The sequence below is a fragment of the Ptychodera flava genome, chromosome 6 (genome assembly GCF_041260155.1).
Source record: "Ptychodera flava strain L36383 chromosome 6, AS_Pfla_20210202, whole genome shotgun sequence".
In the NCBI taxonomy this organism is placed as follows: Eukaryota; Metazoa; Hemichordata; class Enteropneusta; family Ptychoderidae; genus Ptychodera; species Ptychodera flava.
The window spans coordinates 18,143,621-18,170,996 of NC_091933.1; the positions used below are offsets into that span (position 1 = coordinate 18,143,621).

Sequence of the window (27,376 nt, forward strand, 5' to 3'; positions counted from 1 at the left end):
CGCTAGACTCTTTCAGCGTTCCGTTCAGACTAGAACTAACAATTTTTGATAATTTGCTATATCTCCCTCTTTAATTCTAAACCGTATTTTTTATACGGTTTATTCGTAATGAAGTGTGAAATTTATACAATCAATCACTCTTTTAGGGTAAATAATGATCAGAATTGAACGAGAAGATTTTGTTTTGGCAAAAGGATACCCAAAATGCAACGCTTCAATCTGTCTCTTTCCATGCGTGTGCAGCAGCTTCAACATGAAGGCGAAAGGCGAGGTGAATAGCGTCAAAAATATACTCTTTAACGAAAAGTCAGGAATCTGAGAAATGCATGATATTAAACTATATTGTCATAGCGCAAAAATGATATTTTACATTTGAAGTGGGATGGAGATTTTAGCGTTTAATAAGGTATCGTTTTGACAGTCTTTGAATCGGAATGTGATCCAAATATGGCCGCAACAGTGCTTTGCCCGTCCCTCATGTGCGCATCCGCCTGCCGGTGGGTTTTTTTAAGGGTAGCTTCTACGTAATACTTGGAGACTATCTGAACCAATCTTTCCCTACTACCGTTTTTATTCAATACTTAAAAGAAGTTTACGTCAGTGTTTGGAGTAGGCCCCTGTAGAAGTTCACTGCTGTTGGAGGCATTGGGTCCAGTATTGTACAGGTCGACACAAACCTAACCGTATGTACATGTGGACGAAGCAAGGGCCATGTACCAAATTTCTCATATACAATGTAGGGGACGTATTAGGCCTCGGGATGGCTAGCTTTTGACAGTGAGGAAACATCAAGTTTCTTCTACCATACTGCATACTTGTGTAGTAGATGAAACAAACAAAAAAATGACGTGTGAAGAAACTTGCCACTCTGTTTGAAATGCACAGGGACATAGTTGTAAAATGTACAGTATTTCATAAAATGATAAATCAGTGTCTTTGTTGTCATATGTTCCTACAGTGTTTGATGTCTCAGTCATATTGACATGGATTACATGATTTTTTTTGTCATTGCAGTTTGTGTTTGACTCCAAGGAAATTTCATTCTCTTGTCACATCATTTATTTATTTATTTATTTGTGTGAAGCATTGTGCATCAGCATTATGTGCTTTACCTTTGCTGAAAATCATCACATACTTTATTCCAGTGCACATGTACCCTCAAGCATTCATACATTTCATTGTTCACATGCTTAGTAGACTGTGCGCATATCAAATCATATACAGCTAGTCGCCTTTCAAGACTGCTACTACCATCGGTCATGGAAGTGAATCCTAGTTGCAACAAGAAAATAGCTTTCTACCTTCATAGTGCTCATCAGCCTTTTTGCTCAGCTTATATCTTCGTAATATTGAATTGCGGGGCATATCGATTGCTATAATTTATTTTCATAATTGGCTATCTGTCTGTTTTGTGCCAATTGAGGGCAATTCTGAATTTGATGGGATTTTTGTTTTAGAAAGTCGGTGCAAGCAATGAATGAAACATATATAGATCTCTTCAAAACATTGTAAATGAATGTTTTTTAGGTCAGTAGAGGGTATCAAATGGAATACTTTGTACTGCCAGGCTTCATCAGGTGGCCACCTTATATTGGCCTTGTGAGAGCTCCATACCATCTCATTCTCTTGTACTTTTATTTTTTTCAGTTGCGGGAATATGAAGTGATTGGCAGACATTTGCCAACACAAAAAGACCCAGTTCCTAAGCTGTATAAAATGAGGATATTTGCCCCTGATAATGTTGTAGCCAAGTCTCGCTTCTGGTATTTTTGCAACAGAATCAAGAAGATCAAGAAGTCTGTTGGGGAGATTGTCTCATGCCGCAGAGTGAGTTTTGTGTCACACGTCCAGTTTAATGAAAATGTACTCAAATACTGTGTTTTTTCAGATTGAGTTGTGTTTCACACGTCCAGTTTAATGAAAATGTACTCAAATACTGTGTTTTCACTTTTCACATTCACTTCCCTGGATGCATATATCCAACACACCATTAAACTTTATACAATAGAACTAAAGTTTTCTTGTGTAAAAAAAAATTACAAGTATCAGGTCAGACCTAATTTTCCTGTTGAATGTTCATTTTTCACAGGGGTTTTTATCTAACTTAAACCTTTTTCCTACCAGAGAGTATCACTTCCCATTTTGCATAGTCAGTACAAAAGCGGTATTGAGCCAAAAACATAAAACCATCTTGGTTTGGCGTGTAATAGCAGCTTTAGTCCCAAAAAGTCATGTGTACAGTATGCATGTTTACAGGGGCTTTTATGAACTTGACAGGATAAGGGATAAAAAACCATTTATATACAATATCATCTTGAATATTACAGATATACGACAAAAGTCCTCTGAAAATCAAGAATTTTGCTATCTGGCTGCGTTATGATTCACGTAGCGGAACCCACAACATGTACAGAGAATACAGAGACATGACTGTATCAAAAGCTGTTACACAGTGTTGTAAGTATAGTGTGCTGTGTTTCCAACCGGAAACTTAATTATTCTTCTGACTCTATCATTTTGTAGCTATTCTATTGTAATTTGGTAGGACTTTGGGGGGAGGGGGGATGTGTTCCCCAGCAAGACACAGATCACATCATAGTTTTGCAGCTAATTTTAACTACATCACACCTGCCATTAAGAAAAAAACGGACTTTGCATGTGACTGTTTTGTTCATCATCATTGTTGTGCTTATTGCATAGGAGAATGGTCAGTTATAAGGTACTGACAAGTTGATTACATGAACTGTTTGTGAAAGGCTATGCTCTGCTTTCCATCTTGCAGACCGTGACATGGGAGCACGTCACAGGGCCCGCTCTCACTCCATTCAGATTCTGAAAGTCGAACAAATTCCAGCCAGTAAGTGCAGGAGACCCCATGTCAAGCAATTTCACGTAAGTATTTTTTTAGTTTACCTAAGTTCATTTTGAAATTTTTGAAATTAAGACTTCCAAAAATCTCTGAAATTAGGTGTCACGGTCATTTTTCCATGTCTAGGGAATGAAAATTATGTTTGTGGATTTCTAGTTGATAGAATTGGCAAATTAAATGTAGGATGGTATCCTTGTATATTGATTCATTGACACATGTTAGAACACACCTACCAAACAAGCAAGACCATCTTACCTTCCTGTAGTTTTTTGTGGCAAAAGTGGTGAATCCTTCTCTTTATAGAGCATTTCTGGACCCAACAGGCCAACTATAATCATTGTTCACATTGCAGGAAACATATGTTTATGTGTTATTGTAAATAATATTTTGGAGATGTCCCAAAAGGCAATAAAAACTGAACGAAAGAATGGTTTCTATTCACCAAGTCTGCTGCACCAAATCTTACATCTATGCATATCCTGCCATTTAGATGCACATACATCCCTAGAGCATTTCCACATTCTGTTGTTCAAATGCTCAGTAAAATGTGCAGATATCAATTCCAAACAGCTAGTCGCCTTTCAGAACCATCACTACACAGGTTATGGAAGTGAATCCTAGTTGTTACACCAGCCAACAAAACATATGTTACATTTGAAAGTCACTTTTTGAAGTTACTCAGTTCAAACGGGTGATTTTCCTCAGTTGTGAATTCCCTAAGGCTTTCCATGTGTACACAAAAGTTTTACTACAATGCATGATGTTGCAGGATTACACTTGTATTGCTTTGCCACTCAAATTTTCTCTTTTCTTCTCACCTTGCAGAATTCCAAGATCCGATTCCCTCTGCCACATCGTGTCACAGCTCGTCTGCACAGGCCACGTTTCACCACTCGCAGACCCAACACCTTTTTCCAGTAAACTGCTGATCTTGGCACGTCATTTGAGCTTGGGTTACTGCTATTCACATGAGGAAGAAATAAATTGTGAATTGTGAACACAGCCCTATGCTATGAGTGTTTGATTTCACAAAAGATTACATACATGATGTCCTCATCGTGTAGGGAAGGAAGTTTGTGTGTGTGTGTGTGTGTGTGTGTGTGTGTGTGTGTGTTTTCAGTGTGGATGCACATGTGTCAGTATTCCTGTACCTTGAGCTCATGTGCCATAAAATCAGTGCTCAGCTTTTGACACGCCTACAATTTAGCATGTGACGGATATTGAAGTACATAACGCCTGTATTTTGGAGAGTAATGACTTTTGAGGATCTAAAAAGTGACTTTCGTCTACAGGATAGTTTTCTGTTCCCTATATTGGGCTTCCTATTTGTATTTCACATTTAACCTGCACCATGGCCCTTACACAGATTCTGCATCTACCAAGTACATCATTAAATTTACCATGAAACCCTGGTAGAAAGCCATCTATGAGTTCAGGACACCCATGTGCATGCTAATGATATCAGGGCATATCTTTTGAAAATGGCAGGAGAGCTAAAATTCGCTCCCCTGAAATCGTCTATATGAGTGATAGGCAAGTGATTCAACAGCTCCCTTGAAAAGAGCAAGGTGAGAGAAAATATCAAACTTGATGAACACTATATGATTTGAATTCAGAGGAGACATTCCCTTACTATGTTTTCAGAATTAATGTTCGAGCAACAACATGCTGATGAAAATTTGATTTAAAAAATAAAAGCATGAACCCGTAAGAGTTTTACATATTCAACTCATTTATCCAAAACAAGACTGAAATTTTTCATGGTTACCTTAAACTACATGTATACACTCCCAAATGATAAATTATTATTTGCTGGTGTTCAGGTTGCTTTAGGTCTGAGCGAGTGGAAAGTAGCTCTCGTGAATTGTTGTTTGTGTGAGTGGTAGGCGAGCAGTGATTGCTCTCCCCAAAGTACAAGGTCTGTGATATGGATATATACACACTTGAAATTTGTGAGGGGGTGTCCTCGGAACTGCACTTGTGCAACTTTCTGGTATACAGATAACATATTTTATCCATGATATCTAGATGCATCACGTCAACGTAGATGTAACATTTAGATTTTACATTATTCATTGTTAACATGTCTCAACTTTCATCAATCACAAACGTACCCTAGTACAGCATCCACATCGTTCATAGGGGTCCTGGCAATCTGAGAATAGAGTTTTGATAGAATGTGCATTTGGACAGATATTTGGACGCTCAAATTTTTACAATTCTTTTCTGATCTACCTCTAGTGGGGCTCATTTTAAAGCTCTTTTGAGTAAGAAGAATTTTCACCATCTTGGCTTTTCAAAAATCACATAGAGGTAACACAGGGATGGCGGCCATTTTGAATTTCAAATATCTGTTAATGCTTTGTAGTTTGTTCTTCTGGCACTAAATTTTGCAGTTTGACCCCCTATTCTATTGTTGCTTTGGTAATGGTAGAAAGTTACATCGGGGAAAATTTAACCAAAAGTACTTACAGGCCCATTGAAAACTGCAAGTGGATGATGCAATTTGTGAGTGGTATGATGCATTATACGTGATTATTGACTCGTATACAAACAAAACAAACACACACCACACCCGCCGATCCACCCCTCCCCCGAATAAAGAGGCTGACCAGTGCTCTTACAAACATGAAGCACTTCTATAGGGTTTTATTGTAATTCTAATTGAGGGGGTGATCTTTTTGGAGCTCGCAAGATCCAACAATAAAATTTGAAAATCGTGGATTTGTACATTTGGAAACGAAGTTTTGCGGCCCTGCCTTCCGCGTTGCATTGCATTCTGTCACTGCTCGAGCTCGAGCTGGTTTTGCTAAAAAGGTATGCGCCCTCTATAGACGATCGCTTTTCATAAAATATAATAATTTTCATGCATAAAATGATAAAAAACGAATTTCGACAACCTTTTATTGTAATGGCAGCAGTATTTCTCTGATAATCTGCTTACATCGTAAGGATATCACAAATGTGGATAACTTCAAAGTACTCTTACCGCTTCTCGCGTCTCACGATAAGAGAGGCGCAACTTTGCTTCAAGTTTTCACCACGTGACTTCAACTTAGCAGTCCCGTCAGTTGAACGCCGGTGCTGTCACAGACCCCTGCTGTAGAAAAGAATCATTTCTCGGTAAGTGTTGGCCATTACTCTTTATCGAAGACACGGGGAAAGGATATTTACCTGCCGTCGGCAGTTTTCTGGATCATGCCCAGGGAAAAAATCCTCGATCTTGAGCCGTCAGGGCCCATAAAATTTTGTCACAAATCTGGAATCATGATGACGAAGCGCGAAGGTGGCATCCCGGGGGTGGCACGCGGGTAACCCTAATTTCAAGCGCCACCGTCTGCAGGTTAAGCTAGAAATAGATGCATTTTCACTGCAATTTAATTTATTGATTCATTCATTTTCATGGATAAATCAACATTCTGGCCTCAACAGCGCCGTCTAAGTGCATGAACCGATGACAAGCTAATGTGTGTTTACGAATTCTACGTCAAGGGGCACAGGCCCAAAGGGACTTTTGGAGGGAGGGTCAGAATTTTTCAAAATCACTGCGCGTAAAATTGTAACATTAAAAATTGATCAATCAAAATTCTGTACATTAATTTTGTAGACTACATGGTAAGGTAGCTACATTTCAAATGTCATTAAGCCATGTTGAAGATTTTTACAATATTATTTTTGAGAATTTCTATGACCGTTGACCTACCTATGCCTTTGCAGCACAAGGGTAAAGTTGGCGTCATCCTCATCCTCAGCCTCAGGGGTCACGCGAAAATTAGGATGAGGATGACGCTACAGCGTCAGCTTCACCGGCATCAGTTATCAGAGAGATTTTGGATATTGGTGGGAGTTAATTCCTGAAATGTATGAACTGGACCATCAATCGACTGTAAGCGAATATGTTTGATATAAAAGAGGGCAACATCGTCAGCTGAAGTATACTCTGGCTCTGTGCATGGCTTCAGCACTGGCATACCTTTTAGTAATTACTGGTTGCATCAGTGATGGTTTCACTTGTATGAGTTGAGGGCCCGTGGGACGGACAATATTGTTCTTTCGAAGTGTACCGAAGGTAGAAATTTACGATACATCGTCATACAGCAGGTCGAAAGGTCCCAGAGTAACAAAATGATGAATGAAGATACCGGCAAAGATGGCGCGGGTTGTGGCAACTGTAAGGTGTATATCACTGGCTGGCGCATGGCACATTTCAAGTGTACCGTAACCCGCCTGTTTGCTGACCTGCATACACTTTGCAGGAAACTTTAAGCAAATTCTAAAAAATGAGTAGTTTTAGATAAAGAAACATCTTTGAACTTTGATGTGGTACATGCATCAAAAGGAAGATGCTGTCAAACCTGAAAGATTTTGAAAATCTTTAAACATAGTCAGAAAATGGTCAAATTATAAACATCGTCTGAGATAAAGTAGTTGATATCGGTAAAGAATTCAGACAAGCTCAATTTTTGTTTAACAAAACTTAACCGCCTGATAGACTTGTGAATGATTCAGCTACTTACTGAAAGTTTTACTTTTGGAAAAGTCGAGTCTTAAGGCCTGGTTGATTATCAATTTTATACCAAAAATGATTTGCCCGGTCACCCCTGTATTTACTAGTCAGTGAAAAACTGCCATTTTGAAGTAGAATGAAAATTTTGTGAGTAACCTTTGATCTCATTGTTCATCTTCAGAATTTGCTTCACCTCCAAGTTCAAGATAAGTTCACCCTTAATGCTCGGTAAATATCTAAGAAGTTCACACATGCATTTTATTTGTAATCATTTTAGCAACTTTTAAAGGGACAAAGTCGGCCATATTTCATGAATTTTGTTTAATACGAGATACTATATTGTTTGACATGTTGAAAGATACTGAATAAATGGGAGACCATGCATATATTCGACCCTAGTTTTAGACACGATACATGAAATGTTTAACCACCGCGAAAATAAATGAATTTTCATGACTATTAATTTACTTTCACAATGGTTTCATTTAATTTGTCTAAAACTGGGGTTGAATATATGCATGGTCACCCATTCATTCAGTATCTTTCAACATGCCAAACAATATAAGAAGTATCTTGCACAGGGCTCGACATAAGCGCTAGCCACTAGCCCGAGGCTAGTAAATTTTCAAGAGGACTAGTAAAAATGTCTTCGGAGGTAGTCCTGCGGACTAGTGCAATTTTCAAGTTCCGTACAGCTGTCCAGGAAAGTTTATCGCTACAAAACTAATGGGACGCCGGGCCACTCATTCGATAAGAATGAACCACGCCTCGATCATTTTATATAAAAATAAACTAACTTTTACCCAAACAAATTGGACAGTGAAACAGTGAAGCAACTTTATTGATCACCAACTTAAAATGAAACAGTTACCTGCTACGGAGAATCAAATTGTACTGTACATGCCAGTAACATGGCCCCGGGAAACACGGCTCAATGCAACGCTGAGCATCAAACAGAATTGTCTGCACGTCGTGTATTTTGGTTTGCTTGAAGCTCATCACTTCGCCTAAAAACATGAGCAACCCCACAATTTCGTTCAAACACTGTATCCTTGCCTTTCAAAGAAGATTTTTCTCAAGATTTCTTCAGGGGCATTCCCAAACAACACCTCCGATAGTTCGTAGCCAGCTTGACCCTGCTTTAGAATGCCTCCACATGCTGACCTCCATATATAGTCAAGACCCCCTAGCTTGATTGAAGCTGATCTTAAAAAGAGCCATCTAGCTTGCCAAAACAGTGCTATGGCAAGTTGCTACTGCTTGTACAGGTGAGGGAATTCCTCACAGATAATAACTTGGTGCTAGCAACTTATTGTTTTGCCATTTTAGTGGAAAAGTGTAAATTATTGGGGCAATAACAGTGAAGTGAACCTTAAAACAGTAGTGAAAAAACAACATATGAAATGGGTGTATCAGACTGTTGTATCCAATCACTTCTGGGAGTCATTGGCTATTTTTGTGCTAATCACATTGTGTTACAAGTAACTGGCAAAAACTCATAAAGACACAAGCACATGAAATGGTAAAATGCAACATTTTTACTATTAAAAACAAAATTTTTCACAAACCATTATTACAAATGAGAGGTCCTCCCCACAAGCTGGTCAATTTTAAAATGTGATATATGTCAAAAATATGAAGGCACTCCACTGGAACATTTGTGAATGGCTGTATGAATTTCAGTTCTGGAGAAACAAATCTGTCCCCACCATGAACAAACATGTTCTTTGCAAATTAATGGCGCACTACCTGAGCTATGAAGGATTTTCCAACAAATTCATCCCTACCTCTGATTTTATTCTTGATGGCAATAGGCTATTTTCATGACCTCTCCTCCTACACAGGACATTTCATTCAGGTTATTTTTGTGGTTTATATATGATTCAAAGTTAAACATTTTGCAGTAAGCAAATGTGCTAGTCTTGCATGAAAGTTAGTTATTGGGTTTAAAAACCTTTGCGACAAAAAATATGAGAATGGTCATATACACCTCTTTACAACATGAGAGCAACATTTGGCTTTGCTTGAGCAGGACTAGTAGATTTCATTTAGGACTACTAAAAATGAGCTGCTACTAGTCCTTCGGGCTAGCGGATGATTGACCTTACGTCGAGCCCTGTTGCATCAAACGAAATTCATGAAAAATGGCCAACTTTGTCCCTTTAATGTAACAGCATGTAGTTACATGGTGATTGCGTAATTTTTTTTTAGAAATCACAGACAAAGATGGCCAAGTCACAGGATTACTCATCTATGACAGTACCTCAGCTGAAAGAAAGGCTTCGTGAGACAGGCTACTCTGTCACTGGCAAGAAAGATGAGCTTGTGAAACGATTAAAACTTTCTGGCCTGACTGTCCCTGAGTTGAAAGACCAACTGAGAGAGAAGAAACTGTCCATGCAAGGGAGAAAAGAAGACTTGGTAAAGAGGCTGCAAAATGGATCAGATGGAGGGACGGGAAAAAAGAGTAATTATACTAAAAATATTCACTTATTGTTCGTCCCTCTATGCTGTCTCCCTTGCTGCACTATTACATGTTGTGGAGTACATTAATATACGTGTGTTGTCTATTGCCAATGTTGGCTGATTTTCATCCATATATAGATAATAAAGTCTCATATCCCATATTAACCACTTTCTGTGTAACTTTAAGACCCGTTCACTTTTGCACTATACACATCTGATCCTTGTTTCAAAAGATTTTTTAAAAGTCACAAAGTCAATCTTCCAAGTTTGCCCAGAAAAGCACTTTTTTTCCTGAGTTTTCATTTTTTTGTACATCTTTTTATTGTATGATAATCAATAAATATAGACATATTGCATTCCAGCTTTTTACTTACCGACAGTTTTTTGAAGGTTTACCATTTTTGTACAAGGATATAGTATTTTGAGGTCAAGATGAACGGAAAGAGGAAAAAAGTTTAAATTTAATACGACAGGTCCAACTTTTACAAATACAAAATAAATGGTAATAAAAAATTTCAAATTATTCCCTCATGATTAAAATCATTTACTGAAATGGAAACAAGTTTGTCTGTGAATTAACATGTTATGCCGTTACTCATACACTCATTTGAAGAAGAAATAGCATGGATGACTCAGAAAAATATTTAGCACCTTGGGGAATTGTAATGATTGCACAATAATGTCAATTGTAGAGTAAAAGAAGGAAACTGAAGCACTCAAGATATTAAATTACTTTAAAAATGATTTTATCTGATTCTGTTAGAAGCCATCAGGCGGAAAGACCCATTCAGCAATGTTGGTGTCAAGTGCACTAGATGTAGACAAGTCATGTCAAGCAAACAGGAATTGGAGCATGTCAATGGATGTTGGTTTGAAGAAGGTGATGCCAATGTGATGCTACTGCAGGTCAAAAGCTATTACTGCAATGGTAAGTCAGCGTGCAAACAGCTATGGCTTGCAAGCATGCACATACGGTAGTTTTATGTCAGAGGCTAGCTACACCCTGGTGACCCTTGCCCTTTGGACCATTGTAGTACATTTTTGACAGTCAAAATAGAAAAGTCCAAACGGAAGTTTGAATAGTTTTTTTCCACGATTTGAATCATGCTTCTCAAACCTCATTCACAAAACTTTGTTGGTCTTCAAATGTTTACAGGTTGTTCAGGAAAATTTAATTGAGTATCAGTAGCTTCTGTTTGATATTTACGTCTTCATCTCGTTGTCCAGTGAGACGTAGGAATAAGATCGGTTGAAATTCAGTGATAACCGACTCTCAGTGTCATGAAGTGTCATTTTTCAATGTCCAACATAATGTTCAGAGAACACAACCACCCCCATGGCGATGTTTATGATCTATTTGTGTGTTAGAGAATGAGAGGAAAAAAGGGATATGTTGGAGGTTTGATTGATTCCAAAATGTCTTTCAGTTCAAATTAGCAATTTCAAAGTTTAATTGCTGTTACCAATCTAGAACTGTCACAGTGTTTGGAAACTTTGTACAAGTAGAGATTTGACAAGACAATTGTGTTGAAAAGTGGTCCACAAGATGGATTAGGTAGACATTTCTGCGTGGTTACAGCAAATTTCTGTCTGTGCGTGACTTTGACATTTACTGAAGGTTATGATCACTTACACTTGTAAACTCTTGTTTGAATTTCAGAGGCATATCGCTTATTACTGGCTTTCAATATCGATGCAACATTCAAGGCTCTGGACTCTGTATTACGTCAAGTGTGGATGGAATGCTGCGGCCATATGAGTCATTTCCTGATCAATAAAGAGTTGGAGCAAGAGTCTTCACAGTCAGAAACCAGTGCAGAGGCAGACGCTGGCAACAAACCATCTGCCAATGGGGTATGATTTAACTTGCATTAATTAGCACTGTGAAAGACATAAAGGGACAAAGTCGCCTGTTTTTTACCTTTTTATTAAATCAAGAAAACATAAGATACTTGCATTAAGTCACTTAAGGTAAAAATAACAACGGTACATAACTGCAAAAGTGTCAAAAATAACTCCGCTGAATGTAAACAGATGATTTTGAGTGTGAGCTCAAGACAATATGGGTTTCCCATTTTCCAACATGCTTTCCTATGACAAATGAACATTGCCACAATGTAAGGGAGAGCTGCTGCACACCAAAGTGTGAAATAAAAATTGGTAATTCTCGAGTTTATCAAAGAAGTTATGAATTACCAGTTGTTTGTAACTCTAAACATGTGGCTTAATTACAATTGGACAATCTCATGACTTGAAGTTACATGAAAGACTTTCTAGCCTACAATTATATAGCTCTGGTCAGTAGCATAAATGTTGCCTTGGGAACGAATTTCCAATTGGTAAACCAGCAATGATAGTGTCTGCGCAGGATTAGTTGTGTCATATTATTGTATTTGTAGAGTTCCATGGATTTCCGCAGAGGTCTACTCATCTTCTGAAGTGTGGAAAACTTGTTTCATTTATTATATTTTGCCCTTGATTTACCCCAACACAGCAAGATTGGCGTGCAGCCATTCTTGGAATGATGAGCCCTCACAAAGAGATTCGGATCACATCGGCTTACAGCAGTGGCTTTGACTTGGTGGAAGAAGAAAAACCAATGACAGAGAGGATGATGAAATACTGTGAAGGATATAGCATCTTGTATGAGTATGATATGGGTACAACAACTGAAGTCACTGTGAAATACCTAGGTTAGTGTGTAGCTGAAGGTTGCAGCCTGCCCTCTATACAATACTGCTTTGATCAACATTTTTCTCTAAAATGCAACAGTCACCGTTCAGTTTTAGAAAATGTCCACATGAAGACTCCATTTGCTTTGTGTTAGCTTAAAATTGTACCAGTGATTCTGAATGTCTGCCTATAGCACCTGTGTCATATAAAATTCTTTTAGTATGTAAAAATGTTGACTTACTATTTGGATTTGATGTGCAAGCTAATGCATGTTGACTTCAGTGTCTCATGGGAAATACCAGCTGTATTAGTATTTGAGGGCCGAATCTGTGCCAGTCGCTTCTTTTTAAGTGGCAGTCCAAGTGAAAATGCAGAAAACTATACCCAATAGCCATTACATCTTGAAGTAAGTTGTCTTATATGGTTAGATATAAGAAGCGGTTAAAAAAATTGCAAAAAATATGTCGAGAGTCAGCTAAGTTATTGAAAACATTTTTTTAATTCGCTATAGCAGGTAATATAAAGGCTTATGTTAATGAGACAGTTGAGTTATTGTTTGTTTGTTTGTCAAAGTGTAGTTATAATCCAGGATGATGGGGACAGAGCACTTTTGTGTTCACAGCAAGTAAGTTGGGGTTTTTTGCCCAAGTTTAACAAAGACAAAGAAATTTATCCAACCAAATCTCCTCTGTTAACAGGGAAGAAGCACCTCCAGGCTGTTGGCAGTCTGTTGTTTGTCAACAACATCCTCATGCAGAATGTGAAACCAGAAGTGCCTTGCAAGAAATGCGGCAAGCTGGCAAAGTGGATAGCTGGGGACTACGACAGCGAGTACTACTGTACCAAGCGTTGTGGTGAAACGAGCGGCGTTGAAACGTGTATGCTACTGCCATATGTCAACTCACCAAGGTCTGGAAGCTGTGGCTATACAGGGCGCCCTCTCTGGATGTAAACTGCATCATGCTCTTTTCAACTGATCAGGTTAAAGCCGCTACAAAGTAGACTCTGTCAGAAGTTACTGCCGCTTTTGATGTGTTTATTTTAAATTTGTTTCTACATTTTAATGTCACTGAAACAGAATTTTAGTCATTGCACTTGTTAATGGATAAGCTGTGAAAATGTGCGTGGTGTTTCGGGGGCTTTTTTCTTGGGTGTGTCTCCACCTCTACAAGTCCCAGTGGGAAGTCAAACCTTTGACACTAGTTTACTGTTATTAGAGAACTTTTAGAGGAGGAGTGTTATTCACTGATATGTAATCCTATCAAATTCAAAATCACTACTGTATTACTTATTTTCATCTGAAATCTCACACGCATAATCAGGGAGAGCATTGATTTTATTAGTGTTTCAGAAAAAATGTGCTGCAGGCGTGTCTGAACAGCCTGAAAACTTCAAGACATACTACAGGTATTACTGCAGCTTGCTGTTGCAGTGACTAATCTGAAATTTGTAACAATTATCAGTGACATTCAACTTTGGTCGCAAGACTACCAGCTACCAATGAAAAGACCCCTGTAACAGCAGGGCCTTACATACACTGCATATCAATTTCATTTTACATGATAGGGTACCTTTTGAATGTGTGCCTAATCTGATACCTTATCTCTGCTGTGAGAGAGTAAGCGTGTGGGATTGATATACATTGTATATAAAGCCTGCTTTCAAGACCTGTTCTTGTGATCGGCTGGTGGTCTTGGCAATGCCAGAAGTCCAGAATGTTGGAATTTCAACTTTCAGCAATTTCAAGTTAATTTAAAATGTCCTAGCAGTAATAATATCTACGGTGTGTGATGTTTCGCCACAAAGATTGGTTGATTGCATCTCGTTAACATTAAAATCACTGATGTGAAACACCAAAAATTTTGAAATTGCATAAATACTTGAGAAAGTGTTCAGCTCAGTAGAGGTAGTTTGGGCAAAGATGAATTTAGAAGGAAGTGAACCTTTGGTGATACACCCTAACCATTGGAGAAATTGTATCTGTGAAGTGTACTGAATGTTCGATTTCTTTTGTGGGAATGCCATAAAGCAATGTTGTGGAGTCTTGTGACAATGTACTAGTACAGGATATTTGTACATGTTTGTTGATGCGGATGGACTGTGACATCATTCCGTCCTGAATTCCTGAAGAACTTTTCCAAAATCAGGGTAATTTTTGAAAACATACATTTCTCAAAGGTTTTATTGTTTTCAAAAATAGTGACAGCAGTGAGTTTATTGTTTTGTCAGTGTTGCTTATTAAAATAATTGTTTATTTGGATTATTAAAAGAGTATTATTTTTCCCACGGACTCTTCTTCCTGCGTAACCTTTCTTTGTGACAGAGAGGGTGTGCAGTGCACACGTAATTTGCAAAATTTTCACCACCTTGGAAGTTTGTAGAGTGGTTGTCAGTATTGTCCCTTTGTGGAGCTGGTTTTATCAGATGTTTCCATTATCACTTTGGGGAAAGGGGAGGTGGCTTCATGGAACGAATATTTTGATTGTACTCAAGTTTATGGTCAACCAATTCATGGGCGCTTTCTACACTCCTCCTCTATGGCAGGGAGCGTAGAGAGTGCCCCCAAGTGACAGATGTTTCAGTCTAATTCATTCACTGCAGAGGTTGGTGAGGTCTTGGTTGTACAAATAACAGACATTATTATACACCTACGTCTGTAACCTATGGAGTTTCGTCGTACAGTAAGTTTCGGTATCAGAGGACGCGGAGTCCAATAACTTTGACGCGGAGTACAATAACTTTAAGTGTTATTGGACGCTATTGACCTTTGACCTCAAAACACCTTTACGTCAGCGCGAGGAAAAAGAGAATATTTTACATTTTTACAACAATTAATACTTCTTAACATTAAGTACTTCACAAAGCAAATGGTCAGTCCAAAACCGTGAATTTGAGTGAAATTATGCTGCTGATGTAAAATTTCTACCACGCGCACTGCGCAGCGCGGGTTGAAATTTCATTCTGTGCGCTTAGCGGATGCGCTGAACGCGTTCCAAGTCTGCTCGTGATCGCTCAGTGCAGAAGCATCCAAAAACGCCTAAATTTCGACTTTTTTCAAGTAAAGTTGGACTAAAAAGGTGTATAATAATAAGGTTATTCACAAAATACCGGGATTTATGTCCTCGTACATCGTACGCTACGGTATTGTCCTCGACGCTACGCGTCTCGGATATACCTCCGCTGCACGATGTACTCGGACATAAATCCCGGTATTTTGTGAATAACCTTATATTATACCAACTATAAGCTTCATAGAACAAATGGTAGGAATATTCTACAAATAATTAATTTCACCCAGTTGGTCTAGAATTGTAACTTCTAGTATTGGTTCTCCAAAAATTACACACAGATGACAAGACAAACTTTATTAAATCTTCAACCTGCATGTTTTTTTATTCCTAAGTTTTCTTGAACCTTCACATTTGGAGTCACCATTGGGTCAACATGACAGTTAAGTAAGCACAAATGACTCTCCAGGGTATGGGTGTAAATATACATGAATATACAGCTTTTCTGGTTGGTTTCAGACAAAGTTCTAAAACGGGGGATCATGTGTATCACAAAATATAAACATCTTCAACTTGAAACAACGTACCTGTTGTGAATTTTCTGAATAATTAAACATACCTGTATGATACAGTATATAACATGAATCTACAGAAGTCATTTTCAGTGTCAACAGTAGAAGTCCAGAATCATACAATATTACATGATGGCAGGCAATTTCCCTTCATTGCTTGGATCACTATCAAAGCATCTGTGTAGCCACAAATTTACAACACACCATTTCCTAGCTCTGTAGATTAGATATGTAGTGTAGCTATCATAAATAGATACAAAAAATACATGTACAATCACTGCAAGACACATGGGTATTTTCATCGCATGCATTTTCACAGAGACACCTTGTACTCCACATTTGATTTGAATCTGTTCACACCAATAAAGGTGTGTTATTATGTATATACTTCTAAAGAAAATACAAATACTATTTTGTGCCAACTGTCTATTTGAATCCTTTCACAATCAGATTTGCTCTCAATGCCTTTGTTTTCATTACGGTTAAACAGATACAGAGGGTTGGAAAGGTTATGACACATACAGCTGAAAAATATACATAATTTTCATTTCCTGGGGCAGTGTATGAACAGCCCAGTATGCTTACTTTTGTCTCTTATCAGGCTAGTTACTGTGATAACAGGATACTTTCAATGTATTCTGTCTTGCAAAATAGAGATTGACAAGGTAAAGAGCACCACCTGGAGTATGTGAATGCATCACAGATACAGATTTATACTCTTGGCTTTCTGATCAAAACCTGCTTCTTAACAATACTTCAGAGACTAAACTTGGGAGAGGGAGACATTCTCCTAATTTGGCAAGAAAAGTTTTTGCCAGAATGGTACATGTAGCTACTATGTAATTGTTACAGAGTGGATCCTTCCCTCTCGGTACCAGAAACTGATCATGCAAAGGAAGAACAGAAATGTTACTATGGTTACCAAACCATTTATGTGTGCTCACCTAACCGCAGCAAAAACTGTTGGCTATGTATTGGAGAAGCCGCAATGCTGTATTCTGACACAAGTTCTATACCTTAATGATTACTGATTGTTATATTGCTAATGAGGTACATCATATCTGTTGAAATACGTACACAACCTTTGTTATGGAAAAACTATGTTGTGCTACAAACATGTATATATATATATATCATTTTAATATATGTCTGCAAGGATTATTTTCATCAATGGCAAGTGATGCCATTCTGTATTTGTAATAACACAATATCTTGGCTCAGAGAAACTTGCATGCAATTAGCGACATCAGATATCAAGACCCTTCAATAAGAACTGTCAACTCAAAGTTTACACAGTTGAAGGCATCAGACAAATAAGGGGCGCTTCCGCTCCTATCTATGCATTCATCAACTGTAAACATCTCAGTAGGTGATCTGAAGGGCGCCCTCGACAGTTCAGAGTTCACGTTCAGTGATTATGTGTGAACAGCAATAACTCCACCAACCCCGACCCACCCCTTCTAAAAAAGCCACTCATACTGAAAACTTGGTATTAATAATCCCTTGCACTCATGAACAATTATCAAATATCATACTTATTAACAATCCCACATGTTAAAATAAAACTAAGCCTTTCTGAAAGCACCAGAGGTTCATACAGTAACGGTGATGATGTGTATATACATGTGCATAAAAATAATTCCTGAGGACTTTATATTTACAATTTTCAATTTGTAAGGGAGCAAATTGTTTTAAAGAAGAAACTGAAACTTAGCATCTAATACATGTATACATGGTGTAGAAATTACAACTTCCTCATCTCCTATGACTGTATAGTTTGGAAGATTTCTTATCCCTTTCAGCATTTCAGTGTATGTAGTGTTCAATCACTGTATGAAAAAAGCCAACTCTCTGCCTAATGAAGGTATCAGATTCTGAATATCCTTTGTGATTAGTTATTTGTAAAAAAAATGAAGCCAGAAAAGCAAATCTTGACAAAAACAACCATTTTAAAGCAAGGGAGATTATGCGCGGTATGTGAACAGTCCCTACAGAAACAATTGATGCAGTAAAGCCATATGTACAACAAAACGAAAGGGGCAACATTACTGTCAATGTTTCTCTGTGTACATTACACTTCTAATATATCAATAGATATTGTTTTGCTTTCACTTTCAACAGTTATACTGTTTGGTTCATCACACCAATTCAAAATTGTCAAAGCAGAGTTTTCAAAATCAAACTGAATCTTTCCCCTACTGATCTCAGCAAGGATTTGGACAACACAGTGTATGATGCAATGATATACAGGGCATTTCTGGGATCAAGGAATTAACAACTCTTGCATCATATACTTGAAGTCAAGGAAGGGTTTAGTGCCTTGCTTTTTCTTCTGTAAATTGAATAAGCGTAACACCGTGAAAGTATTACCTGTAAGACTCTGTCAAATGAGAGTGTTTCTTTGGAGAAAATATTACAAATTGAAGAACAAATTCTGTTTCAAACATTTTTCCCTGTACTTTTCAAAACCATTCTTCTCATTAATTATATCATGATCCTGATTTGAAAATGCTACACAACAACAATGTAAATGTATTTATTTATTCCTATAATATTTTGTATTTCTTTTGCCAGCCATGTTTGGTACTGGCACGTAAGCTTATTTTTAGTTCCCACTTTAAAAATACTTCATACATGATACTGATATTTGTATGTCGGCAAGCAGCGTCATGTCTTGTAAACTTGGGAATATGTATTTTTTTAAAGATAAAAAAAAAGATACACAAGCGAAGAGTGTGAAATCCCATCCCACATAAGGTAAACTCAGACAGCTAAAATGATAGCTAAAACTGAAAATGCACAGATAGGAACAAGGAAATATTCAGTAATTACCTTTGGTGGGTTAAAGCTCTCAAAGCATTGTTCAGTGTTGAGTATTTTAAAACTCCAATTTGGGCTTGAAGTATTTATATAGATCATTTTGCTCAGAACATTTTGAAACAAATTTCCTGTGTTCAAGTGAAGTATTTGGGGTTCAGTGAAAACATATCTATAAGTACCACGGAGTTACATAGATAAAATTCATGACTGACTAGCTTTGACATGAATTTTCATATTGCATGGTGCACAAAATAGCACACTTGAAAACTCTTTGTAGATAACATGGGGGAATTTACAATAGAATGGGAATGCAACACTCATGTCAATAGCGCTGATCACAATTTCACGTTTGTTACTAAATATAGCCGCACGCACGCAACATCGGTCAAAATTCGGACAAATTTTATTGTTACATACGTGACTGTTGTTGCAGCTTGAAGTCTGAGTTATGAATTTGAGTGACCATGGAGCTGGCTCCATGGTGTGACCTTTCGTACACATTGTAACATTAGCACATATTATTTTCGTTCTCCTAGCTGAAAATGCAGACAAATATTTATTTTTGAGAAAAATGGCGTCATTTGCGATCAGCACTATTGCTTGAAGTCGTTTTGAATAACTAACTTATTACTCAATCACTGCCAATATTTTGTGAACTTTCCAACAGGGCTTTCATTGGTATGAAGTGCCCTCTTTTCACATTTTCAAAGGTAAAGCAAAGTGAACAGACCAGTTTCCATACTGTACAGAGTAACCCTTTTACAACAATGGTTTGGCCCTACATTCATTGTTATCAATGATCATTGTGACATCATCTTCAAAACCTTGCAGAACTTGATAATTTCACTTAAAATATAAAGATAGATGCTGATTTGTTATGTGTATGCTGACGAGTCTTAGGCCAGTGACCGATTGGTGTGTTGAGCAACCAAGTCATACCAGAATTTCAAAGTATGGAATATAGTCCATTCAATATTGCAATACTTCAGTACTTCAATATTGCTAGCTTTTCCCCCATCTGCCGTGGAATTATACTTATTTTGAAGATCTCTCACTGTGTGTCAGATCCTTGTATCATGTTTGGATTTCGGGCGGATGTCCACTTGATAACCTGATGTCTCCGTCTGTCAGTTTGATGTTGTCAATTGAGTGGTCTGGATAGCTTGGAACAGTGGAAAGGGCATCAGAGTTCCTCCGACTGGGGGTCAGCCTCTGCAAACAGAATAGATTTTCAAATGGAAGGCTGCATTAACACAATGGCAATGATACATGTATTACATGTTATAAGACATGCAACCATACCATTCAGAGTAGCTTTTTGATTTGCACTGATTGACAAAGTCCATCTACGGCGTTCATGCTTTTCCTAAACGAAAAATAAACTTCATCTTACAATTATATGTCTATTTCACTACAGTACTGTTATTTGTCCTCATCATTTTGTTTAAGACAGAAACTTGGAATCCACATATGGGGTTGCAGGGGCTAAGGAATACGGTGTACCAACAAAGGTGTACACATTGATGACTATGAAAGTGTGGTGTGTGTGCAAAGAGTTCTTGTAATAATGCTTATCTTATTTTATTCCCTGTTCAGCTTGCAATTTTGCACAAAGAGTGTGACATCATCACTGTCAACACAGATATATTTTCAGTGTTTGTTTCTGAGATATCCCATTTGGGCTAAGCAGAAGACTCATGCTGAACAGTGTGACAGGATATTTATTTTCAATGATAGTTCTGTACTTGTTTTCTATGACTTAGTTACACGTGTAAACAGGAAGCCATTCAATATACAGAAACCAAATCAATTCACTGCTCAACGGAAAGAAATGGCTTTCCAGCAATTCAGAGTTGCAGCAGTAACACAACAAAGACTTCACATATCAAAGAACTCTAACCACACTGTTGGTCTGGCGCATGGTTTCATGTCAGCGTTCAGCACAACATACACATACCGGACTGGAACATGGTGGGTATACACATACTGGACTTGAACATGGTGATAAATCAGTGGAAATGACTATGTCTTTGAAGGTGAAATTTGAAATGGCTGTTGGCAGGGATGGCTGAACGCTGATCAGCTGAGTACATCCACACTTTCATGATGTCAAAAAGAGACAGACAGATGCACAGACTAGAAATAGACATGCATTGTTACATTTGGAGCACCGGTAGGTCATCGAAATACACACTTACAGATACAATCCTTTAGAAGGAGACCAATTTCGGTTGAATGGAAAGAATTTGAGCACTTTATTAGATCACACAATACATATATACACTGAACAGAATTTGAAATTTATACTCTATAAATTATCTGGACATTAATGGATAACACTCTGTATGTTGCTTTTCATGGCACTGAAATATACATACAATGGAATTGAAAGTGACGACATGAATACTCCCCACAGTACATAAAATGGAAAGATTCAATCAAAATTATTTGGTAAATCAAACTGTCATTGGACAGTTTCTCTCATTGACTTGAAATTTGACACTTTTGTGACAGGCTTTTCCGGACTCAAAACTACATGGTGCCAATATATGTACTGCATTTATCCCGGATCCTGAATCTGTACAGCGTACTGTACTTCAATCTTTATTACAGAGCTATGATTCAAATAATGCATTTTTTTGTCAGGAGACAGGGCATTTTGTTCTGCATTAATTCATGTTTCTGAACATGATTTTCATGGAATACTGGATTCATGAGATACTGGAAAACATTAAACATACTTACAATTCAAAAAATAGCACACACATAAAGTACATTTGATCGACACATTATTACAGTACACTGGCTGGTGAGGACCATGTAAGCTGTCTGGGACAAGTCTACTCCATAGTCTCATCACCTGTTTTATCTGCCCAGATGGGTTTGTGGATAAACACTGGTTTCTAAAAAATCAGTTTATCTTTTCTGTTTTGAATGTAGGTGTTTGACATGGAAATGGAAATTTTCATAACATTTTATTTTCGCTGGCTGATATCAAAGGAATAAAGAGAGAGACCTTCTCCACTTGTGTGACACTTCACTATTTAATCACATGGCATATGGAGACTGGATATGTACTGCTACCCTTATTCACCATTGGATATAAACATTTGAATAACGAAAAGTGGGTGACACACTTGAGAACTTATCAGACATTCTCATTCTGGTTTGTGGACCAGGTGCAGGTGAATGGGATGGAAAGATTAAAACATATATTGATTTTTATCCGCGGGTTCTTAACTTGAAATAACAAATTTCAAAATAAAAGAACATGTCAAATGTTGATGACGACATTAGGAACTGATACAAAATTATATAATAAAGTATTGCTCTTTAAAATGTAGACGTAAAACACTGAAAGTACATAATGCTGACAGAATTTCACACACAAATACAACAGTAGTGGGTTCCATAGGAAACAACATTACCACCACTGTATATGTGTCCAAGCAAGACCATCAGTCTGTTTTGTTTATCTGTGTAACTATGCCATATGTAAATTCATAGAATGGTATGGCGATCGCATAGTTCACAATAGCACAGTGCTATCTTCAATAGACTGATGGAACAGTCAGCAAAATGTCATGAAGTCCCTGTCAAAATGAAGTTTACATTTGAACTGAAATTGTTGTCATACAAGGTGGTCACAATATCTCACTGAGACCGTTGTCTGCTCAGATATTCTATGACAGAAATAGTACTTTGCAAATGAAATGACAATTGACAAATTCTTAAACTTCAAAACATTTTATATCTCTGAAGAAAATGGCAACCTTTTGTATTATTCCATTAAGAATAAATAATATAAAACGAGAATAACTTTCTTTGTACTTCTTGATAGAAATATGATCTTATTAATCTCATTTGTGCGTTTATTACCTTCAAGAAAAGCACCTTTATGCATTTACAGTCCAATGGCACATCGGCCACACAGATGGGCATCAATAGAAATTGTAAATGACATGGCACTCAACTAAAGAGATCTGTGCAAGGCAAAACAGATTCATATGCCATCACAGAATACATTGTATGGATAAACTTACACTGTCGCAGGTCTTGTTAATTAATTGCCAGCAATTATCAAAAGAAGCTCACTTTGAAAAAGTCAAGTAATTCTTTCACAGTTCCCTGCTCCCTTGGCCATGGGACAAATGCAGGTGATTAACATATGTGAAAAATGTGCGTATAATCTTCACAAGGCTTTCAAGTTTTGTTGATGTGAAGCCTACTTAGCTTATCTAACTTGATCGTCAGTGTTCGTCAATACCCGAATCCAAAATGAATACAGCATCAGATTTGCTTTGTCAAAGTAGCTTTGATCGAACAACTCATGTTGCAACAGATTCAATGAAACTGAATGAGAGAAGATGGAATGTTGGGGCGAAATCTAGTGAATTGTGGTCTGGTATTGGAAACTCGCACCAATATCCCCCTTATATTGATAGTCTGTTGACATCTTCAAGTCTGTATATGTGGATAAGTGTACTGTCCGGAGATAATTTCCAATATCCATACACTGTGCTCACAATTCATGATTGGTAAGATTTGTCTTACTCAAAAACAAAATTAAATCTTAGATTCTCATAGGCAACTCTGCCCACTGGAGACTAAATATTTACAATTTTTTTGTTCTCAATAAAAAAACAGGGAAGAAGTGGTACTTTGTGTTGCAATATTTTCTTACCACAGTTACACCTGAAAAAAATCTTGGTTTTCAGATAAACAGAATCCTTACAGTCTGTGATCGCTGTTTTTGTAAATGTTTCAAAGGAGGCGGGCAAGCCTCTTTTATATAAAGAAAATCACGCACAAAAAAACTACACATACACAAATGTTTTTGCAAGTTTTCAAATGGATGATTATTCCAGATTGAAAAGACCACAGGTCGGGAAAGGTCAGATCAAATCAAATCCCACCCAGCTGCATATCACTTCAAGGTCATGTCCATTTGGCAATCTATAAAAGACTTTACATGATGCAAAAAGAAAAAATCCAAAGCAGCCCCTGTGCTAAAAACCCAATCCTTCCATAGCTGGCACTAGCATTGTGGGAATAATCAGAAGAAATGAGGAGGGATCTGTCAAGAGGGTTGGTCTTCCTACTGATGTCTGCCAGTTTATAATGATTGCCTTCTAGCTGACTCTCTTATGATTTATCAACTCAACACAGAGAATTCATGGCTTGTGCTCGCTCGCTCTCATTTACGCCTCTCTCTTTTCTCACGTTTGATTGGTTGGACATGCTGTTGAGCAAAACAGACAGAGAAGGCGGTTACTTTGTATTGAACGCTTGGTAAATCACCGCAAGATGAGAACAGAGCATCTAACGTCCTCTCAACGTTGATGTTTGGGTCAGTCTCTTTCAGTGTGAGGCAGGGTAGTAGCTGAGCAGAGTAGCAACTGAGCCATGGATACTAGGTGACGCTTTCAACGGAATATTCTATATGTACTGATTTTTACTAGGAAAATTGCAATCTACTCATCCAAATCACATTATCAACAGGGTCTTTGTTGTTTATTTATTAATTTTTTTGGATAACTTGAAGGAGAAGCATTTCTTTGTATGGAAAAAACTACATATCAGTAGCTTAGATGTAAGGGGAAATATACAGCTACAGATATCAAACAAAATATACCACTGCTATGATTTATATTTTCATGAAAATAATAGACAGATAATTATAGTAGTTGACCTTGTCAATGAATCAAAACGGCTTCCAAATGTTGTTTTACTAGACTTTATGATGCAATAGGTGTCACAAACTTTTCATAAGATTTCAAAACTTGGCAAGATAGCTGCATGTTTGTCTACTAGACACCACACAGCTGCTACAGTACTTCTCAGACCAACAGCTGTTTTAGTGTGGACAGTCTGATTAACATAGTGCCAACAGATAGCTTAAACGGATGTTTAACACAGATATTAGTCAAAGTCATTCAGAAGCATCACAAAACCTTGGCAGATTCCATATTGCAATCTTCTGCTGTCCAAAGGGGCCTTTACAAAATACTTTCCGAGACTCTCTTGCACTCAGGCTGAATACTTCTTGCTTTTTTCAAAACTGTCTTGACCTGGTGCCCATCAAAGTTAATGTGACACATTTAACATCACTAATGGCTCTTAAACTTCAGCAAGACAGTCACAGTGATGACGCATGGAAGTAACTAAATGTTCTTTTGTTTACCCCAACCTCAAATATAGTACCTGGGGTATTTATAATAATTTAAGAACTTGTTTGCAGTAGTTATTTTTTTTGAACAACCTATCTGTGACAGCTTATTTTTTGTGAAAAAAATGGTTCTATTCCACAGACGTCTACATGGAGACACAAATTACAATTTACAAAAACTTTGCATCAGGAAATGGACAGAGCTCCTCCATGTAACATACATTGCTACTTTACACATACTTGAAACCACATACTTGAAACTGAGACTGAGTTGAGTAATTTACTAAAACCTATAATAAATACTACATTTTTGTAAATTCCAAAAACACTCTTAAGTGTTACACATCAAAGTGACACAAAATACAAAAACCTTTTCATAGCACCATTGAAAGACAGAATATAGACATTGTCCATCTCAGTTTAAGTTTCTTAATTTACAGATAGGGTACCACATAAATTTACATTTCTATACTATGTCATATCTTTATATTTCTATGGATAAGACAGATGATGCTCTATAATTATTGTGAATTTGAAAGCCATAAGTGATATCTCTACATTTGCATAAGCTATTCAATATGCTGTACAAAGTATTGTAACAGTTTAACAAGACATGGCTTCAATTTTTTTACACAGCAATTCATGTACACCAAAATTAACTTGATATGGCATTTCATTTCACCATGAGAACACCTGAACCTTTGCTGTTGAACAGGACTATGTCCTGATCACATCCTGTTTTTCATTCGGTAGCATAAAATGTACATTTCGTGTGCCAGAAACAACATACAGAGTGTATTGTACTACTGATGTGGTATTATGTAGAGTAACTGGGGATAGGAAACTCACTGAGGGCAACAAGGCTCTGGTAATGAGGACAGTCTAATGACACCACACATTGAGTGGTAGAGAACAAATAAGTTTGTCCATCTCACATGTCCACAAAGTACGTACCTAAGACATGGTTTTGGAAAATTGAAAACTGTACCATGAAGTACCTTACCTTCATTGATTATTACATTGTGCACTTCACAGTTGCAGTCTGCAGATATTACGACACGTACAAAAAGATGGCCTTTCTTTCTAACAATGTCAGTGTTTATGTAATACACATTAAATTGTGACTGGAAGGAATGCTACTTACAGCTGGTTTTGGTCTGTGAGTGTCGACTGCATCAATATTCAAGGAGACACTTTCAACTCGGCATCCTGGTGGAAAACAACAGGGAATTTCGATTATTGTACACTAAGCTTTTCTAACCAAAGATCACATGCTCTTGCCACTTGTAAAACATCATAATTTCTGGTTGCATTGCATTAAAAAGACACTATGCCATGGAAAACTCACTTGGAGCTTTGCACTTCCGCATGATAAAATCCAGCAAACACATTTCCTTTCTCTGTGATTCACAGAAATAATGAGATGCATCAAAAGACATTCCTGACACTGATGTATGATTTTTATGTCTTTTATATTTTTTCATTCCTTAATCAGAAAGTTCTATGAATGTTCAAAAGTTCTAATACAACAGCATGCACTTTTTAAAAATACTTGTTTCAACAAACTTTTCACAAACATGTTTCACTGTAAGTCTGTCTCTACAAACAAAGAATTGTCTGTGACCCATACTCACTCACCATATGCAACTGGGGTAAGCTTCAAGACAGTATGTAGTGGACACTTGAGATACGGAAGCTCATCTGGAAGAAGGTGAAAGGTCATGGTTCAGAAAACAGATTACCGAAAGGAAGAGCATTATAGCAAGAAATTTCAAGTATCATTTTATCATGTCTTGATAATGTTGTGACATGATATGATAATATTACAAACATACAGAAAAATTTACTGACTTTATGGATGACAAAAAATGAATGATACAAGCCTACATAATTTTTGCATTGACAAAAGCTGAACACTGACACGCTTGTTTATCCTTATTGAATACAGGACATCATGAGGTCAGGGCAGGGACAATGTAGTCTGTGAAGTGTAAAATCAAATTCTACTCACCTGGTCCCTTGTCCAGAAAGTACGCCAACAGACATCTCATCACACCTTGATGACAAATCACCAACACATTTTTCTGTCTTTCCAGCTCCTGAAAAATTTTTAACATTTAGAAAGATGAGTCCAACATGGATCACTTGGACATTTGGGTAGTGGGAATGTCCTTTTTTTTTACTAGGAGCATTTTAAATTGGCAGTCAGCAGAAAGAACCGAAATTTGCTTCAACATAAAAATTAACACAGTATCAGAGATTCCATTAATGCAAAATCCCCCTGCTGATGTG

General features: G+C 37.4%; 3 protein-coding genes across 11 annotated transcripts in view; 2 read left to right on the forward strand and 1 right to left on the reverse strand.

Moving 5' to 3' along the window:
* Positions 1–143: 143 nt before the first annotated feature.
* On the forward strand, positions 144–3,871 carry LOC139135035 (large ribosomal subunit protein eL20-like). The gene is made up of 5 exons (XM_070702217.1): positions 144–271; positions 1,648–1,827; positions 2,328–2,457; positions 2,783–2,892; positions 3,695–3,871. The coding sequence occupies exons 1-5, from the start codon at positions 155–157 to the stop codon at positions 3,788–3,790; spliced, it is 633 nt and encodes a 210-aa protein (XP_070558318.1). The 5' UTR covers positions 144–154; the 3' UTR covers positions 3,791–3,871.
* A 5,716-nt stretch (positions 3,872–9,587) lies between these two features.
* On the forward strand, positions 9,588–14,805 carry LOC139135036 (uncharacterized). The gene is made up of 5 exons (XM_070702219.1): positions 9,588–9,843; positions 10,606–10,770; positions 11,503–11,696; positions 12,337–12,535; positions 13,214–14,805. The coding sequence occupies exons 1-5, from the start codon at positions 9,603–9,605 to the stop codon at positions 13,465–13,467; spliced, it is 1,053 nt and encodes a 350-aa protein (XP_070558320.1). The 5' UTR covers positions 9,588–9,602; the 3' UTR covers positions 13,468–14,805.
* A 1,073-nt stretch (positions 14,806–15,878) lies between these two features.
* LOC139135037 (6-phosphofructo-2-kinase/fructose-2,6-bisphosphatase-like) overlaps positions 15,879–27,376 on the reverse strand; it is a 43,965-nt gene continuing 32,467 nt past the window's right edge. For 3 of the 9 annotated variants that reach the window (XR_011552918.1, XR_011552919.1, XR_011552920.1), the window contains 5 exons: positions 27,096–27,183; positions 26,723–26,785; positions 26,229–26,293; positions 16,614–20,127; positions 15,879–16,335 (listed from right to left, as the gene is read on the reverse strand). Coding sequence is in view for 6 of the 9 variants with exons in the window: in XM_070702220.1 (XP_070558321.1) it covers positions 19,990–20,127; positions 26,229–26,293; positions 26,723–26,785; positions 27,096–27,183 (354 nt within the window). In the remaining 3 variants the exon portion in view is untranslated. Of the gene's footprint in view, positions 20,128–21,140; positions 24,158–26,228; positions 26,294–26,722; positions 26,786–27,095; positions 27,184–27,376 lie in introns of those variants that run through there. The other 6 variants (XM_070702220.1, XM_070702221.1, XM_070702222.1 and 3 more) reach the window with 2 other exon arrangements.

Bases quoted from the DNA above. Each gene is read 5' to 3' on its own strand.
- LOC139135035 (XM_070702217.1), top strand. From the start codon at position 155: ATGATCAGAATTGAACGAGAAGATTTTGTTTTGGCAAAAGGATACCCA. The intron at 2,458-2,782 runs GTAAGTATAGTG...TCCATCTTGCAG, and splicing joins AAAAGCTGTTACACAGTGTT to ACCGTGACATGGGAGCACGT. The intron at 2,893-3,694 runs GTAAGTATTTTT...CTCACCTTGCAG, and splicing joins CCCATGTCAAGCAATTTCAC to AATTCCAAGATCCGATTCCC.
- LOC139135036 (XM_070702219.1), top strand. From the start codon at position 9,603: ATGGCCAAGTCACAGGATTACTCATCTATGACAGTACCTCAGCTGAAA. The intron at 9,844-10,605 runs GTAATTATACTA...TGATTCTGTTAG, and splicing joins TGGAGGGACGGGAAAAAAGA to AAGCCATCAGGCGGAAAGAC. The intron at 11,697-12,336 runs GTATGATTTAAC...ACCCCAACACAG, and splicing joins ACAAACCATCTGCCAATGGG to CAAGATTGGCGTGCAGCCAT.